This window comes from Humulus lupulus, unplaced genomic scaffold (assembly GCF_963169125.1).
Source record: "Humulus lupulus unplaced genomic scaffold, drHumLupu1.1 SCAFFOLD_130, whole genome shotgun sequence".
Taxonomy (NCBI): domain Eukaryota; kingdom Viridiplantae; phylum Streptophyta; class Magnoliopsida; order Rosales; family Cannabaceae; genus Humulus; species Humulus lupulus.
Genome location: NW_026908648.1, coordinates 20,803 through 38,711, shown reverse-complemented (window position 1 = coordinate 38,711; position 17,909 = coordinate 20,803). Strand labels below are relative to the sequence as shown.

Sequence of the window (17,909 nt, the reverse complement as noted above, 5' to 3'; positions counted from 1 at the left end):
TCGATAACTATAATAAAATAAAATAAAAATTGGTATTTATGCTACTTGTTGACTAGCTTTTTTTGGTCACTAATAATATTATAAGAATGCTTGAAGAAAACGAAAATTAAATACTAGTCCACGAGTCACTTGTATTATAAATTAAGAATTTACAAAACTCAAGTTTTCTTGGAAAAAACTCGAATTCTTTTACAAGTAATGTCCTAGCTCTATTTATAGGCGAATGAGGAGTTAAACTCATTAATTGAAACTTATTACAATTACTTTTTTTTATAATGGAATCAGTTATCACATAAATGAAGATATTCTATATTAAATAGGATGGCGGGTCCCATTTGATATCGGGCGGGCCTGATACGAGGATGTCAAGCCCACTTCTTTATTGGAAAAGTGCCCTCACACTGTTAGGGTGGTTTGCATGGTCCCCTATGTCACGTGGCATCGTAGGACATAATTTTTGTCGCTTGTACGAAATTAACAGCACGACTCCTATAGCCAATGGGTGTCAAACAGATGTCCATGATTTCAGAGCGCCTCTTTGGTTGATGAGTTGATCATGACTTGAGGGGCTTTGGCATATCACCTCTCGACTAGCTCCTCGAGAGATAATGATTGTTAGTGTCGTACTCCTCTCATAGCAACCACAATGACAAGAACTGTACTCGAGTATCGTGGAAGGTTAAGTAATGTAAGGATTTTGTGCTAGGTGTCCAATGTGGAAAACATGTACAACACTACCAATTACTTTTTTTTATAGAATTTCATACATTTTATTTTAAATTAAAATATATAAAACTTTATGTGTATGTTCGGTAACTATTAAAAAAATTGTTTTTTATTTTTTTTAATAAAAATTTGAAAAAACAGTAAGAAAATAGGTTCGGTAAAAATAAATTACCGAACAATTTATGAAAACACATTCTGTTTTTTCAGACTTTTATTAAAAAAAATAAAAAATAACTTTTTTAATAGTTACCGAACATGCCCTATGTTATTGCTTTGATTCTACTACCATTTTTGTTTTTCACTCTTTGCATACATGAAAGTAAAAATAGGTCTATATTTGTTTTTTTTTGTTTTTGTTTGTGAAATCACGTGGTTAAAGTGTTCAATAACAATATAGTTTTATATTCAGATATTGTCAATTTTATTATATAGAGTTGCTTATTTGATAGTGATTTTGAAATAAGAAATTGATAAAAATATATCACACTTCAAAAAAAAAAAAAATCCTTACTAGTAAAACTGTCCCAAAAATTGATCAAAATTTAGATCATCAATAAATGTACTAATTTTATTTATAATATTGTTCTTAAACATTAACGAGGGACTTTAATACATGTTTTTTAGTTACAATATTATCATTACTTTTTTTAAATATTTAATTTATTATCAATCAATAACGGTAGTTACTAGTTACTTTTTATTGTGCTAAAAATAAGATCGGTTCATTTTGTGTACCAAATTTATTACTTTTTCAATGGAGATGGTCTTTAGTGTAAATATATTAAAATGTGTTATTAGTGTAGATACTTTACAATTGTATGTAACCAAAAAAAAAAAAAATCAGTAATTAAACGTAAAAACAATGTTTACATTTTCAACCTCTTGAACAAAATCAGAATTTGAGATTGAGAGATGTATAATCATGCAATTAACGTAGGGATGTAAACGGAGCGGGATAAGGATGTAAACGGAGCGGGACGGGGCAAGGGAATCAAGATCTCCTGTCAAATTAGTATGTCTAACCAATGTAATTGTGACACTTTATATTTAATATTTCATTTATAAAAAAACTGCTACTGCTGTTTGACAACAAGTTAGGTTTTAATATGAGGTGTCATAATTACATTGGTTTCACACAATATAAGCTACACTAATTTGACAGAGAATCTTGATTCGAGGTGGGGTCGGGATGTCCCTGCCTCCAGTCTTGGGGTTGGGGCCCATCGGGTAACAGTTTAATAAAAATGTTTGATTTTTTTCTTTCTAAAATTAATTACTTTTTAATATAAAATAATTAAAAAATAATAAATTATACCATTAATAAATATATATATTTTTATATAAATTATTATATTAAATAATTTTAATAATATTTATATTAAAAATATAAATTACAATATAAACAAAGCAGTTCAGAACGGGTCATGTTCCCCGCGGGTACCCTACCCACCCACGAGTTAAATTGACATATCAAGGATAAAATAATTTTCCAACATTACATAATGGTAGCTGTTCAATATTATTTTAAAAGAGTCAATTTGAAGCAATAATAAAAACTTTCTAAAGGTAACATTTTTCAGACCATAACCTGTCAGTAATTCATTTGAAAATAAAATGATCATAAATAGCTTCTTTACATAATAGAATGGAACCTAAACATTTCCCCTTCTGAACCACCTAGCAGAATTCTTTGAACCCACTTTTTTTTTAAAATAAAATAATAAAATAATAATAAAAAAAAGCTCACCCCATTTGGTGATAAAAAGCCACTTGATCATTTCATCTCAACTTCTCTTGCTTTCTAGTGTCATGGAGTGGAGGCATCTATTTCCTTTGTACCATCTGTTAATGACAAACTGACTTAAATCATCAATGTATGTGAATTACAAATACAAAGGAAGCTAGGTAGTTGCTTAAAAAATATAGGTTCTGATTAGTTCGCGATTGTAGTACTGCATTTCAAAAAGTGTGTTTCTAAAATGAACATCTGGATTTATAGTTTTACAACATGTTGTTGAGAATGTAATTGGTTCAAAATCCGTAAACTGTTTTGAATTTTAAAGAACTAAATATGTGATTGGGGGAAATTTTGAAAATATATAAAAGTGATAGATTTGTAGGATATAGTGATATGGATTTGGAGAAAATGTGACAATAGAATTTTCTATTTTGTAGCATAAAGTTAGAATCAGTATTTGGATTGAGAATTTAAAAACAAATAGCCAATCAAATATTCATGTGGGCCTTATCATTTTTTTTAGTTTTAGAAATCATAAAATTGAATTTGGATTCACTACCAATCAGACCCATAGTCATTCTGGGATGTGGTGCCCAGAAGTTCTGGATTAAATAAGTGGTTTTTGTCTAAGATATTATTGGCTTAGATATTTATGATAAGTGAAACATTAAAATGCAGTGCTGGCCTCACCTTAAGGCAGGTGAGGCAGTTGCCTAAAGCCTCCGAACATAAAAGGTCTCATCTTTTATATATCATTCTATATATGTATATATTACATTTTATATAAAAATAATATATACTAATAAAGGACTAATGTAAAACCACGTATAAATGTGTGGAAAGTATAATAAAAATAATAATAAGATAAAGACAACAAGAAAGGAAATAGAACACAAGAAAATATCTCTATTTTAAAATTCTCATTGTTAGTGTTAAATTATTTTATATCAAATGCCAAAATTTACTATTTACAGAAAAATAATTGGCTGAAAAATGACATATTTCTTGTAAGTCTATCTAAGTTTTATAAGTAATAGTTTAGAGTTAGAAAAAAAAATATCCAACGTAAAATATGCATTAAATTACCGGTGAAAAAAATATGCATCAAATTATATTAATGTTAAAATTTGAAAGAAAAAAAAAAACTTAAAAGAAAAAGCCACAATTTTTGTGTTCGCCTACGGCCCCAAATTTGCTTGGGCCGACCCTGTTAAAATGTTAAATCACAATGAACCTGTGATTTCTGTAAGTATTTGAACTTCTCAGATTATAAATGCTGATAGAGAACAATGGAAGCCAACTTGGTAGAAAATTTCCCAGAAATCTGCAGTTAAGTCTCACTATTTTCAAGTTATGTTACTTTAGTACCTTTATTTTCTTGATAAGATTCAGAGAACTCCAACAACTGAGAAGATCTTGCAACTTCAAGCAACTTGATCAACTTTTTGTCGCCACCTATTCGGGCTTCGTCGAGTGGAGTATTTCCCCATCTGCAAGAATGGGTGGAGCTAATAATCAGGTATGCGGTGCGGGAACAGTACGGAAGTCCTCCACTGGGTTTTCTTCCTTTTCCGAAAACAATGTATACCAGAATATGTTCCCTGTTTTTTTCTACCTTGTTCTAGTTTTGAGAATGTTGCAACACAGACCAGTACTAACATTCCAAACAAGTCTCTGGAATTTTATAGTCAACTTACTCTAAAAAACATGAAGGGAAAAAAATACAAAACAAACGAATTCAATCACTCGAATAAGGATTGAATTGTTTTAATAAAATGTTTAAAAATCTAAATCTTAACAACATTAAAATTATTCCACTACAAATAGTCATGCATTCTAAGCTGCTGTGTGTATCAATCTCGAAAACAGAAATAATAGCAACATGCACTAAATTAATCTTTTTCCAACTCTCAATAAAAGAAAAAATTCGAAAATTAAAAAAAAATCACAGGGATATGATTTCGTCAGTTCAGAAAAGCACAAAGAGACTCGAAGAGCTCTACTCATCACAAGCCAGATAAGTTTAGAATGTACCTGTCCTTGGAAAAAACAGTTGCTCCTGCTTCTAATAGTAATTCTGCCATTTGAGATAGCCCTTCCGAAGCAGCTATGTGGAGTGGTGTTCTGTGATCATAGTTCTTCACATTTGGATTGATGTCCTTCGCCAAAACCCTTTTAAGAAGATCCAGGTCCCTTCTAGCAACTGTACTGCAGAGAAAACTACCAGTGTCATCAATGGTGAGGACAGCTCCGGCACTGGTGAGCAATGAATCTACTCGATCATGACCATTCTTGAGGGCTTCCAGTAAAGGAGTGTTTCCAAAATTATCTGGTATACAAGTTGATTAACATTTGTTACTAAATTTCTTTTGATAATACATAATATATACGGAAGATTTTGAGAAAAATCATACATAATATAAAAGCCAACCTGTATTATTGACATTAACTCCTTGTTCAATCAGGAAAGCGGTAATATCTTCATACCCTTTAGATGCTGCAACATGCTATGAACAAACAAGAAAACAACCATAAGCACATATTAAATGAAATAAAAAATGTTTATTATGAAACAGATAAAGTGAAAAATCAAAATTGAGAGAGAAGAGGTTCTCAATGAGATGGACCAGAAACCAAGAAAACACTTGCATTTATTTAGGAAGACTCTCTTTACATAGTTAGGACCAAAGTAAGTCATATCTTAGAAGTATATATACTATGCACATAATAGGAGGAAAAAGAAAAACTATCATAGTAGTCTCGAATTCTTACCAAAGCACATCTACCATCATAATCTGTATTGTTTGGATCTGCTCCAGCTTCAATCATGCGTTTTACTCGATAAAGATCACCGACATAAGCAGCACAGTTAACCCTTGTAGCCAGTTCTAGTTCATGAGTTCCAATGTAAATTGTGATATCTGACTCCAAAAGCTTCTTTCGAATACTTAAGTCTTTTCCCTACCAATTGGGAAACATGTTATATAATGATTTTGACTCATCACAGTAAGAATATCTGGTAGACAAAAATAAAATCGAAAAAACAATTTTTTTTGTTTTTCTTTATAGTGAACAATTTCAGTTTGTAACAAAGAAACAGGTGAGTAAAAATCATTTTTCAACGGATGCTAAAGAGATAACAAAAAAATAGCATACCTCGAGGAGGTTGTTCAATACAATCCGTCCATCTAAAAAGTATATTTTTAGGATTTCAGTAAAGGAATGTTTATCGAGTCGCAAAACTCTACACAGTTCACGAGCCACAACAGTATAACGCTGAGGAGTATTGCAAAGAAAAGAAACCTCGCCAAATGAGCTATAGGTCTGTAGCTGTCTACAAAACTCTTCGGCTTTATCACCTTCATCATTCCCTACCTCCTCCTGCATACATTTCATATAAGATTCTACTGGGGAGAAAAAACATCCATATAAAGGCAATACAAATTAAATTAAGAGCTAGACATAAATAGAGAACACGCATATGTGAGAAAAACCCCAATGTTGTATGTTTGTATTCGAAGAATGGTAACAAACCCCAACCTAAAAAAATGATCAAGGCTTTCTTAACTTCCAAGGCAAAATAAATAAATAAAAAATAAGGGAGGTTGAGATTGTAGACTTTAAAATAGCTAACACAAATAAAGGCATGAAATGAGATACTCGTGAAGCCATAAAAATGCAGACATTGTTGGGAACGGTGGGAAGCGTACTTGACTCTTGAAGTGCTGCTTGTCGAAATCTACTTCTTATATAATACAATAATAGGGAGATCAATTATCTAGTACGTTTTTTTATTCATGAGGCTTTCAAACATGGCATCTTTACCAAACACTTAGAAGTGCAATCAAAATGAAGACGATGTAATGAAGATATGTAAAATAAAAATTAAAAAAAGGTACAACGTCATATTGGTAGGAATAATTAGGTTCATACCAGCGCACCATGGCATACAATGTAAAGTTGATCTATTACATTTCCCTGCTCTATGATCACTTCTCCTGGAAGGAAAAACTCCTCATGGACACTGATTGCCTGGTAAACCAGAAAAATCAATTATTGTTTCTTTTTTGAAGAGACAAACTGTTTATTAATAAACAAAACAAAAAGTACAGGGTATTGTTAGAATCCTACACTAAGTATACGATCGGTTGGTTGTTTATTAATCTATACCCACTTGGGCACACTCCTCTCATATGCTAGTCTTTGGGAGTTAGTTCTACTTAAGGAGTTGTTAAAGAACCTTTAAAGGAAACATGTAAAAAATAGGAAATAAATTAATTTGTACTCAACAAGAAGAAGCACAAGTTTTACAAACGTAATTTTTAATTGAACACAAGACATGTAATTAAAAATGAAAGTATTGTTAGAATCCTACACTAAGTATACGATCGGTTGGTTGTTTATTAATCTATACCCACTTGGGCACACTCCTCTCATATGCTAGTCTTTGGGAGTTAGTTCTACTTAAGGAGTTGTTAAAGAACCTTTAAAGGAAACGTGTAAAAAATAGGAAATAAATTAATTTGTACTCAACAAGAAGAAGCACAAGTTTTACAAACGTAATTTTTAATTGAACACAAGACATGTAATTAAAAATGAAAACAAGATCCCAAACCAACAATAATGTGTTGCAGTACCTATTGATCTAAAAATCTAAAGGAACAGTCTAGAAAGTTAAAGCTGTAATGTCAAATCTCAATTGGAAACTTCAGCCGAAAGGAAAGGTAAAAAAACTAGTTGCTGGAAATTAATCAAGCGTATCCGTTTCACATTATTATCCAAGAGGAATATTACAATGCTTACTTCACACTCTGAGAGCTAGATAACATATGGAAAAGAATAGCTTACAATCTGCTTTATGAATCCTGTAGAGCAGCCCTTGAAAAGAGAAGTTTGTTTAATATACGACTCATATAAGTTCTGTGAAATCTGCATACCAAAAATTGAGATATCTTTATACATTGGTACAATTATACTCTGGTAAATACTCCTTGCAGAAACAGAACAAATTAAAAGAAAAAATAGTGTATGCAACTTATATCTCTTTCAAATTTTCTGGAGAAATTAACTATACAATGAAATATGTACTAGAGGAGCATGTGTTAAATTCACAGTCAAAAATAGCACCCAAGAATCATATTAAATGTATTGTGTTTATCAAACAAACAAAACATGAATCAACAATAAACATGTATAAAAATTGGAGCATGAGGAACCTAGATAAACAATTTGAGTTCATGTGGGAAAGAAAAAGCATATAGAACATCTTCAGTCTTTGATCTTTCATCAGAGGCAGCATACATACATGATACAAATATGTATTTGTATATGCATATCAGTACCTTGTGGCGAATAGATATTGGAATATCCTGAAGACCAGAAGCCTCAGTGTAGCTCCGGTCAAATTGTAACCGTAAGTGGTCTTTAATTTTCTTGCTTGTATGTTTGTCCAGTTTGTTTCTGTTCATGTATTTGATAAGGTCGGTCATCTTATCTCTAAATTTTTCCGTGTTTGAGCCTTTTACTACTAGAGCTGCTATATTACCAAGCAGATAAGCACCAAGAATCATATCCAGAGATATATAAATCATTATGAATATCATTTCCCTGACATTGACGGCGTGTACATCTCCATAACCTGTAGAAATTAAGAAAGAGAGTCAATATATATATGCATGAGTGGATTCAATCTCCTTTCAATAAAATCTATAAGAATTCATTCAAAGAGAAAGGAGTGTGAAATTTCATCCAAAATAAAAAATAATGAAACAAATAAAGAAAGGATCACAAACCTAAAAAAAAAAGATATAAGAAGTAATAAAGTAATGATTTTGATAATGAGAATAAAATTATTTTATCATACAATAAATTTAAGATTAGCTCATAAATTTACATATAAACAAAAAGAAAAAAAACTATTCAATGGCTCTACTATAAGGTCGTAACAGCTAACAGAGTCAAGCCAAGTTGTACGGATTATACAAAAAAGAATGCAGGTCCCCCATCATCAGCTAGAATACATTATTAATAGAGAAATTACGTAACACTTGATGCAACATCTTTTCTAATCAACAGATGTGGCTAGCCATCTTCATTTTTTGTAATTCAAGAAACAGTGAATAAAACATGAAAAAAACTTGCAAAGAAATTCCACTAAGAAAGATGGGTGAATGCAGATTGTAGGTTAGTGACAAATGGCAATTGCCTGCATAGCTTTTATGGCCATTCACTGATAAAGAATTTGTTCCAATGGTAAACATCAAATTCAAGTCACAGTACCACCATTAGAGGGAAAGTACCGTGATTCAGCAAATTCATTTCATTATGGGCTACTAAAATTGAATCAATTCAGTCCTTTGTCCAATCTAATGATTGCCCTCACCCTTAGCAAGAGAGAGATTGAAAGTTTAAGTTCACTAATCTATCACACATGATAAGCTCAATTCTTAGACACCAAACAAATCAATCTATTGAATAAACAAAAGAAAGAAAGAAAAAAATGTCATAGCTAAATGTAACTCCGTACATTCAGTTACATACGACGATCAAAAGATGCTTACCAACAGTCGCCATGGTAACAATGGAAAAATAGAGTGAGGTTATATAACGCTTCCAAAGATTAATCTCTCTAAATTGGGAATAGCTATAATCACCCATCTTCAAACTTCCTATCCATGTGTATCCTTCCTGAGATGGCTCGACAGTGGTAGCAAGATAATAAAGGATGCAAGCAGCTGTATGCGTGCAGTAGAGCTCAACAACGAAAAGTTTTACGATCTTCGTAAACATGTAATTCATACGAGTATCCTTTTCCAATTTCTCAAAAAACTCTGTGACTCTACAAGCTCGACTTAGCCTAATGCATAATAAGTACCTCACTGGCTCTTTTCTCCCAGAAGCCTGAAAACAACATGTGGGGTTCGAACACCATTTTAAAACACTAAGATTGATTTGTATTGTACATCATAATTTCAGAAAACATTAGAACCAAAATAGTCAAACCAATATTAAACCATTGTCTCAAGAACTAGCTGGAACTATATAGTAAAGACAATTGCAGTTAATTCAAACAAAATGACCGGTAAAGAATAAGATAGTAAAGCTAAAGATACTATAAAAAAGGATGCACCTAAGAGATTGGCAGATTTACATAAACAGCTCCAAGGAGATTTAATTGAACTTTGACAATTGTAAATGTTTAATCTTGAGGGAAGTCTAGTTCAATTCAAAGAAATTGAATCCCTCTATTTTGTGATAATTTATCTTCCGAAACTACAGTTGAAGTTTCTTCGAATCATTCTCAACACATTTTCCTAAAAGCGAAACTCAACGAATTGAATTCAAAACAAAATACCTTATAGATATAATCCCAAGGCAAGCAACCCAGAATATCAACGGTGAATCGAGACTTCAAGTACCTGAAAACAAGAGAGAAATCCAATTAGAGTTATAAAGCGAAAGAGAGAGAGAGAGATTGAAAAATGGTGGATGAAAGAGAGAGAGAGGGACCGAAGAGCAATGAGTTTGCGATCGTAGACCATGCGGTGGGAATGGAAGTCACGGTAGGCGACGAAGAAGCGGACGACAATGTCGAGGAGAAAGGCGAATTGGCCGGCGATGTCGAGAAGGAAGAGGTCTTCCGGTAGTCCTCTGAAGAAGCCGAACTCGAGTGGAGTGAAGAAGGAGGAGTAGACTGCCCATATCAGAATGAAGTGCGTCCACACCACGTACCACCTGCGTTGCCGCCATAACCAGTTACTCTCTTCTCTTCTCTTCTATTCAATATGGTGGTAAAAATAATTTTTTTTTAAATTTTTTTTTGGAAAAATATCATTTTAATATGGTTTGTGAAAATTACAACCTAATTTAAGTTAACCTCTTTAATTTTTACCCACATTTTAAAGCTCTTTGATTAATATCCAAACTATTAATGACTCTACCCATTATACAGTGGTCTAGTGGAACTGACAGTGAAATATTATTTAAAGAGGGAAGTAAATGACACGACAAAGACAAAAATTGAGATTTTTACATTGGACTTCTAGTAGTGTTTTAAGGGTAATATGGGAAATGTGCTTAAAAAAGTGGGTAATATTCAACTAAATATTATTAGTAGCTATTTTTAGTTAACTAATCCTAAAACTGGGTATTTTTCAAGTTATCCCATATGGTTTTATACTTTTGTTTCTCTTGGTTTTTGTTTCCGTAATTGTTTAGATAATGTGTTTTGACAAATTTCTTTTTGTACTGATTTGTAAAATGGTTAAAATACAACCATTTTAATTAATGATTTCTCAACTAAAATCACAAATAATTTACTAAACTAACAATTCCGAACAAAAATAAAATCATTCTGCTTAAAAATTGTATTGTTATATTTAATTTTTTCTTCATCAAAATTGAGTTTAGGGTTCTATTTTAACTATTTTATAAAACATAAAGTCCAAAAAGTAATCTGTTAAAATACAATGTCCAAATAGGTAATGAGACAAAATACAGAGTCCAAAAAAGTATAAACCATTTTAATATAGTTTTATACTTTTTTTTAACCTGTATTTTGTCCTATTACCTGTTTGGACCCTGTGTTTTGTAAAATTGTTAAAATAGAATCCTAAACTCAATTTTGATAAAGAAAAAATTGAATATAACAACATAGTTTTTAAGCATAATGATTTTATTTTTATTCTGAATTATTAGTTTGGTAAATTATTTGTGATTTTAGTTGATAAATCATTGACCAAAATTGGGTTTTGGGGTTCTATTTTAACCATTTTACAAAACATATGGTCCAAAAAGTAATTTGTCAAAACACAGTGTCCAAACAGGTAATAAGACAAAACACAGGATCCAAAAAAGTATAAACACTTTTAATATTGTAATTGAAAATATTTTGAGCAAAATTGTAATTAGGTCCTATTTTAATTCATTTTGTATAACACGGGTTTGAATTGTAAATTAACAATTTACAAAGAGAATTGCTAAGGGGCATCAGTGTACCCAACAATACAAGGAGATGGTGTACTGCTATTAGTGCAATAACAGTATCGAGTTTTACGTATTTGAATTTAATAAATATTAGTATATATTGCTAACCAATTATAGAGTGTCATCTCATGTAGTGTTGGGCATCTTCAGGTGTTAAATAACAACACTTATTAACAAAATACAGAGCAAATTACGTATTTGGGAAAAACCCATAAACCCAATTAGTATTTTTTTTATATATTTTTAGAATTTTTAGAAGTCATGTAACTTTACACTTTATTTTAAAATAGAAAGTTTGCTTGAATTAACTCTAATTACAAATGTAATGAAAATTTATTATAAAGTTTAGTAAATCACTTAGTAATTATATAATATAAAAAAAAACAAGTAAGTATGTAGTAATTACAACTTTAATCACATCTATACTTTGTAATTATTGGTTAAATAAACATGTCAAATTTTGTAATTTTCTCGAATTACACTCAATTTTAATTACATATATCTTTCCAATTATATAGTAATTATTAAAAAAAAAAACATTAATTTTTTTTAAGTAAATGTATGCAACTTGCATTCAAATCATTTGAATAGATAAATAAATTAATTATTAAGTCATTTTGTAATAAATTTTATTTTCGCATTTCAAAATTTCCCCTTATAAACAAAACTAACTTTAAGATAGAAATAATAAAGTTTAGTGGGGAAAATTGTAATCTTTTGGTCCTTGGTGATTTTGTTACTAATATTAAGTGAGCATTATCTTCTTTCCTAAGGATACCTAATATTTAAGAAGGGCATAAATGTAAAAATACGAGAGGCAAAAATTAAATATGTAAATTTTAGAAATAGACATGCATAAAAATTGTAATTTTGAGAAAAATAGAACAAAAAAACACTATTTTTTTTTTTAAAAGAAAGGTACATTAATAGAATTTATTGAGTGACAAATAAATTTAACTAAACCTAGGACCACATGGTTCATCCTTAGCCATTTCACGAGATAAGCTAAGATAGTGTTATGGTTTGGATCGGTGATGAACCCTTATCTATTTTTCGTACAGTTGATTCAATTAAAAGATTTTATTCTAAAAAAATAGCAAAATGATTTTCAAAATTAAGAAAGAAAGAACATACAAATGAGAAGAGTTAGTTAATGATATTTAGTATAAATTACCAGTTATCAGGATGAATGACTAATTGGTCGAAATGATGATTTAAACTGGTTCCATTTCCAATTGGTCTCCCAAATCGAGTGGTTATGGTAGAAGAAGAACCTTCGCCACCTAATTCACCACCGTTATCACTTCTCATCAACAAACTATAAGCCCTTTTCCACCATTTTCTCTTGGACTCGTCTTCAAACTCGACTTCTTCTTCATCATCATCTTCATACTTTTCTTCTTCTCTTTTTCTTTCTTGCTCATGATCATGGTGATCACTTTCCATCTATTATTTTCCCAAGAAAATCCCTATGAGTGAGGAGAGCCCAAAAGGAAAGAAAGTTTGGTTTATTGATAATAAACAGATTCGGTTGGGGAACAAAGCAATGAATTGGGTGATTTGAGACCATAATAAACAGCTTTTGGGCATGAGAAAGTGTTGACAGGACTTGTTCTTTGTTGGTACATGGAATCAGAATTTTTGCACAGTTAAATATTTGTGGTGACAAAAGGAATCAGAACTAGGAAAGGTTTTAGATGAGTAAAACTCAAATTAGTGGTCTTGATTTTACTAGATATATCATAAGAGATTTGGAGTTTAAAGAAAGAATAATGTGAAGTGAAGTATTTTTACTATTTTATAATTATTTTGTCCAAAAAGAATTTTCTGGTTTCATTTCTCTTGGTTCTTGTCATTACTCAATCTCTAGACAGAGGTTTTAGTTTTGAGAGTTTGTAAAAGTTTTATGAGTAAATGAATTTATGAATCAAGAGCAACACAATTTTATGAGTAAAATATATATATATATATTTGAATTTTGGTGGCATATTTAATTTTTGTATCAACCCGTCTAAATCTCTTCTATATAAAAAAATGTGTAGATAACAGAAATTTTTTGTTTTCACAGTTTTTTTTGTTAACTTTAATACATTTAAATCTAACTTAAAAATAGATATTTATCAATTATACTAATATAAATTCAAATATTATAAAATATCATTATTGTGATAATATTTAATATAAGACTATATATAATAATTATATTAATATAAATTCAAATTTAATAAAATACTATTATAATAATATATAATACAAAATTAGATATTTAATAATTATATTAATATAAATTTAAATGTTATAAAATATTATTATGATAATAATATATAATTCTAATTTTTTACTAATTATATTTGTTATCCATGTTTCTCACCGTGGGCCCGGGACCGCGTTCCAGGCCCACTAACTGCCCAATGGAGGTTGGGCCCAGTCCAGGACCGTTTGGCAAGGAGCAAGATGGATATCGATAGCCCAATTCTGGGCAAGGCCCGGAAGGCGTCCGAGAAGTATTGTCCGGGATGGTCATCCGAGAGACGGTTCAACTAGCAGAGGATAACAGTCGGGATCGGTACGAACGGTCCCGAAGCCCGGTAAACGACCGAGCTCCTGGTGGATGATCCAGGCTTATGGTAAACGGAGAGGGACAGAGGTAAACGGACCCGGGTCGAGTCCCCAAGGTTGGCAGGATAAAGCATCCATGACCCTGACTTCGCCCTGCGAAGTGTGGGAGTTGTCCCCACGTTTCGCCTACGGAAAAGGCCACCTCGGGATTGTACGTCGCTGGTTCAGACCTGTGCCACCACTGCTTTGACCGATCTTGTCCCCTGAATCTGTCTAGTAATTCGAAATGCCCAGACCAAAAGCTCCAATTTGTCGGATGATAGTTACGGTTTGGGCTGGCCCAATGGGCTCAAGTTAGCATTTTTCTTTGATGTTTTATTTATTATGTATTGGGCTTCCGATAGAGAAGCCAACAATATTTATACCTTTATTGGGCCCGGGTCAGCCCGGCCCACGCCCAGTGCTCCTGTGAACCTATAAATACATGTAACAGAGCACTGGAGAATGGACCTTTTTTTTTTGCATGCATACTGTTACTATGCTAAAACGAAGAGAAAACCCCATTATTGTAGACTCTCTAAGTTCTAATACAAGTGTCTCGTGGACTAAGGCTTGTTAATGCCCCAACCACGTAAAAATCTTGCTTATAACCTCTAAACTCTTTCTCTTAATCTCTCTTATCTTTTATTATTATAGTTTCCGAAAATCTCGGTAAACAATATTAATATGAATTCAAATTTTATAAAATATTATTATAATAATATTTAATACAAAACTAGATATTTAATACTTATATCAATATAAATTTAAATATTATATAATATAATAATAATATATAATACATAATCTTAATTTTTATTAAAAAAATATAATTTATGTTTAAAAATGGTATCATATTATATATATTTTAAAAAAATCATAAATAATGTTTTGATTTAATTTTTTATTTAATATGTTTATGTCGTTTTTTTATATATAATATTGTTTATTTATTAGAAATTTATATGATAATGATACAATTTAAAAAAAAATTAATAAATTCCAACTAAGTAAATATACAATGTATGTTGCTTGTATCTATTAAAAAAAAAGACTCAACGTGTCACATTCATATCAACAGGACATGTGTCACATATAATAACCCAATTTAAGAAATATTAATTACTTTTAAAATAATTATAATATTAAACAAAAAAGTATGTTTTGTGATGTTGAACTCGCGAGAGATCGAAGTAAATCCGAAGAAAATAGGATTGTGTTTGTAATGCCCCGAATTCCCCGATGTGTTTAACGGCATGAATAGTAGGCCGGGAGGGCCGTACTTGTTTAATTATGTTATTAATTGATTAAATGCATGTATATGTTGATTATATTATGATATGATGTGAAATGCATGCATGTGAGTCCATATTTCTTTATACAGGGGTGTGATGGTAATTTGGCCCGTTGAGGGTAAATTGATTATTTATTCGCACGTTGGTGATATAATTTGAGACCACATTATGATGTGGGTTTGTTCGAGCCATCTGGCATGAGACGATCAAGGAATGTTAATTAACGGTTTGGTCATAACAGGCTTAAGCTCGGGGCTCGGGGTGAGTCTCGGGGTGTTTTAATGATTAGAGTGTTACCGGGCATTAAAGGGTAACGGGATGTGAAATATTGGAGTTTGAGAATATTGAGATTAGCGAGAATTGGGAAGCGTTAATTATGATTAACGGCATAGGTGGAAAGTACCAAAGTTGCCCTTGGGTTGGCTTAAGAGACTTTTAAAGACCTAGGGGTATTTTAGTCTTTTGGCTTGGATATATGTTAAGCTTGGAAGGCTGTGGATAAACAGAGTAAAAACAGAGTGTAAGCTTCTTCTCTTCCCGTACCTTCATCTTGCTTCTCCTTCCTTGTGAGTTTTGTGAATTTGTTGAAGGTTTGAGCTTGGGAGCTAAGCCTTGGTACTTTGGGAGAGTGTTCCATTGTGGAAGAGCACCATAACCTGAACTTGAGGTAAGTTTTTAGCTCTTAGTTTCCATGTTTGCTCTATTTTCGTTTTAGGATTTCAGCTTTAGAATTTGATGTGGAAAGTGAGGATTAAAGGGAGTTTTCTTGTTGTCTTTTATTGGGGTTTGATAAGGGTGAGCCATGGGTGTTATTTGGGGGTTTAATCGTGTATTTGGAAGAAGTTTAGAGAGGGTTTGAAGGGCTGGTTTGAGAGGAAAGAGCTCAGGGGAGAAAACTGGTTCGTGTGGCCGACTTAGCCATTCTGGGCTGAGCGCCGCGGCGCAGCAGGGGAGCGCCGCGGCCCTTGGCGTCTGGCAGGGGAGGCCCCTTCTGTCTGAAGGGCGCGCCGCGGCGCAGCAGGGGAGGGTCGCGGCCCTTAAGGTCAATTTTGCCAAAAAGGTGTTTTTAGCATGGGGATTCAAACCTAAGGCCTCGGGATCGAACCTACTACCCGGTTGAGTAGTGTTTGAGGTCCCGGAGGTTAGGTTTTGGTTTGGGAACCTTTTATTATTCATTTTATTGATGGAATCCCATAATTTGGTTATGACCAGGTAACTGCTAAGGGACCAAAAGGTCGATTGTTCTCAGGGTCATTCTTTTATTTGTTCTAGCTCGGACCAGAGGTAAGAAAACTGCACCCCAAATGTGACATGCGTGGATATTCATGAGGCATGTGATTGTGAGAATATGGACATGGATTGAATATGGAATGCTTAGCATACGTTGCTCATTTGTGCATGGCACTGACTTATTAGTCAGGTTTGGCAAGGGTGCTAGTATCAACTATGAAGCTGTGACTTATTAGTCAGGTTCGGCGGTGGTACTGGGCACTGATCACGTTGAGCTGGCTTATTAGTCAGAACGGCCTTAGCGTGTGTCACGCAAGCCAACAAGATTTGATCTGATCGATCATCAGCATTGAATGACTCAAAGAGCATTAATGCCAGACCAACCCCGAGGGTCGATGAATGAAATAAGCGCTTGGAGGCTAGTGGCTTACTCAGCAGCCACTCTCCCATCTGAATTAGGGACATGCATGGCAGTCACTCAGTACGGTTACCAGAACCTGTTGGAGGCTAGTGGCTTACTCAGCAGCCACTCTCCCATCTGAATTAGTGATTTGCTTGTCAGTCACTCAGTGTGGTTTATCAGGACCTCATGTGGTGTTTACCCACTTGTTTGAAAGCTTTATGCTCAGTGTGATTATAATGTTAACCATTTGATAATGTTTACATTAACGTGTTATGTTTTCTTGTTGGGCCTTGGCTCATGGGTGCTATGTGGTGCAGGTAAAGGAAAAGAAAAGCTCACCTAGCCTTGAGTGGAGAGCTGATGTGGTGGTGTGTACATATGCAGCCGCTTGACCACCACGGTCAAGGTGTTCTCAGAGGAACTAGGGGTTTACCCTATTTTTGCCGCTTAGGTCGGCGGGATTGTAACTTTACAATAGTAGTGACCATTTTGTACTGAGAACAGCTTGTAAACGTTTTGTTTAGCTCTGCAAAGCAGTTTGTAATAAAAATCTCCATTTCCTTTTTATTGGTTTTATGCCTTAACCTGTTAATTACACTTAGAGCACGTTTTTGACCAAAGGACTCAGGTAGTGAGTTGAATTTCCGGTCCACCGTTCACCGTAACGGTTCTGGGGTAGCCAGGGCGTTACAGTGTTCGACATACAATTATCGAGAAGACATAAAGACGTGCAAAATTTGACAGATAAAATTATAGCTTTAAGCAAATTCGTCTCGCGAGAAACATATAAATGTGTTTATTTTTTTAGTTTTCTTAAGGGGAACAAGAAGCTTGAATGTTAACATAACTCCTTATTTTATTAAGATTGTAGAGATATATATTTTTTAGATTATACATTTGCATATATCTATTTATAAATCTAAAATCTACTTTT

The 17,909-nt window shown here is 32.7% G+C and overlaps 1 protein-coding gene across 1 annotated transcript; it reads right to left on the bottom strand.

Annotated features, from left to right (window-relative positions):
- Positions 1-2,263: 2,263 nt before the first annotated feature.
- Positions 2,264-13,314, bottom strand: LOC133810212 (potassium channel SKOR-like). Its single transcript, XM_062246011.1, has 13 exons — positions 12,624-13,314; positions 9,974-10,198; positions 9,819-9,882; positions 9,025-9,364; positions 7,807-8,102; positions 7,313-7,393; positions 6,398-6,496; positions 5,621-5,845; positions 5,237-5,425; positions 4,896-4,971; positions 4,499-4,793; positions 3,833-3,954; positions 2,264-2,568 (listed from the first exon to the last, which is right to left on the bottom strand). The coding sequence occupies exons 1-13, from the start codon at positions 12,893-12,895 to the stop codon at positions 2,534-2,536; spliced, it is 2,319 nt and encodes a 772-aa protein (XP_062101995.1). The 5' UTR covers positions 12,896-13,314; the 3' UTR covers positions 2,264-2,533.
- Between the last annotated feature and the right edge of the window lie 4,595 nt (positions 13,315-17,909).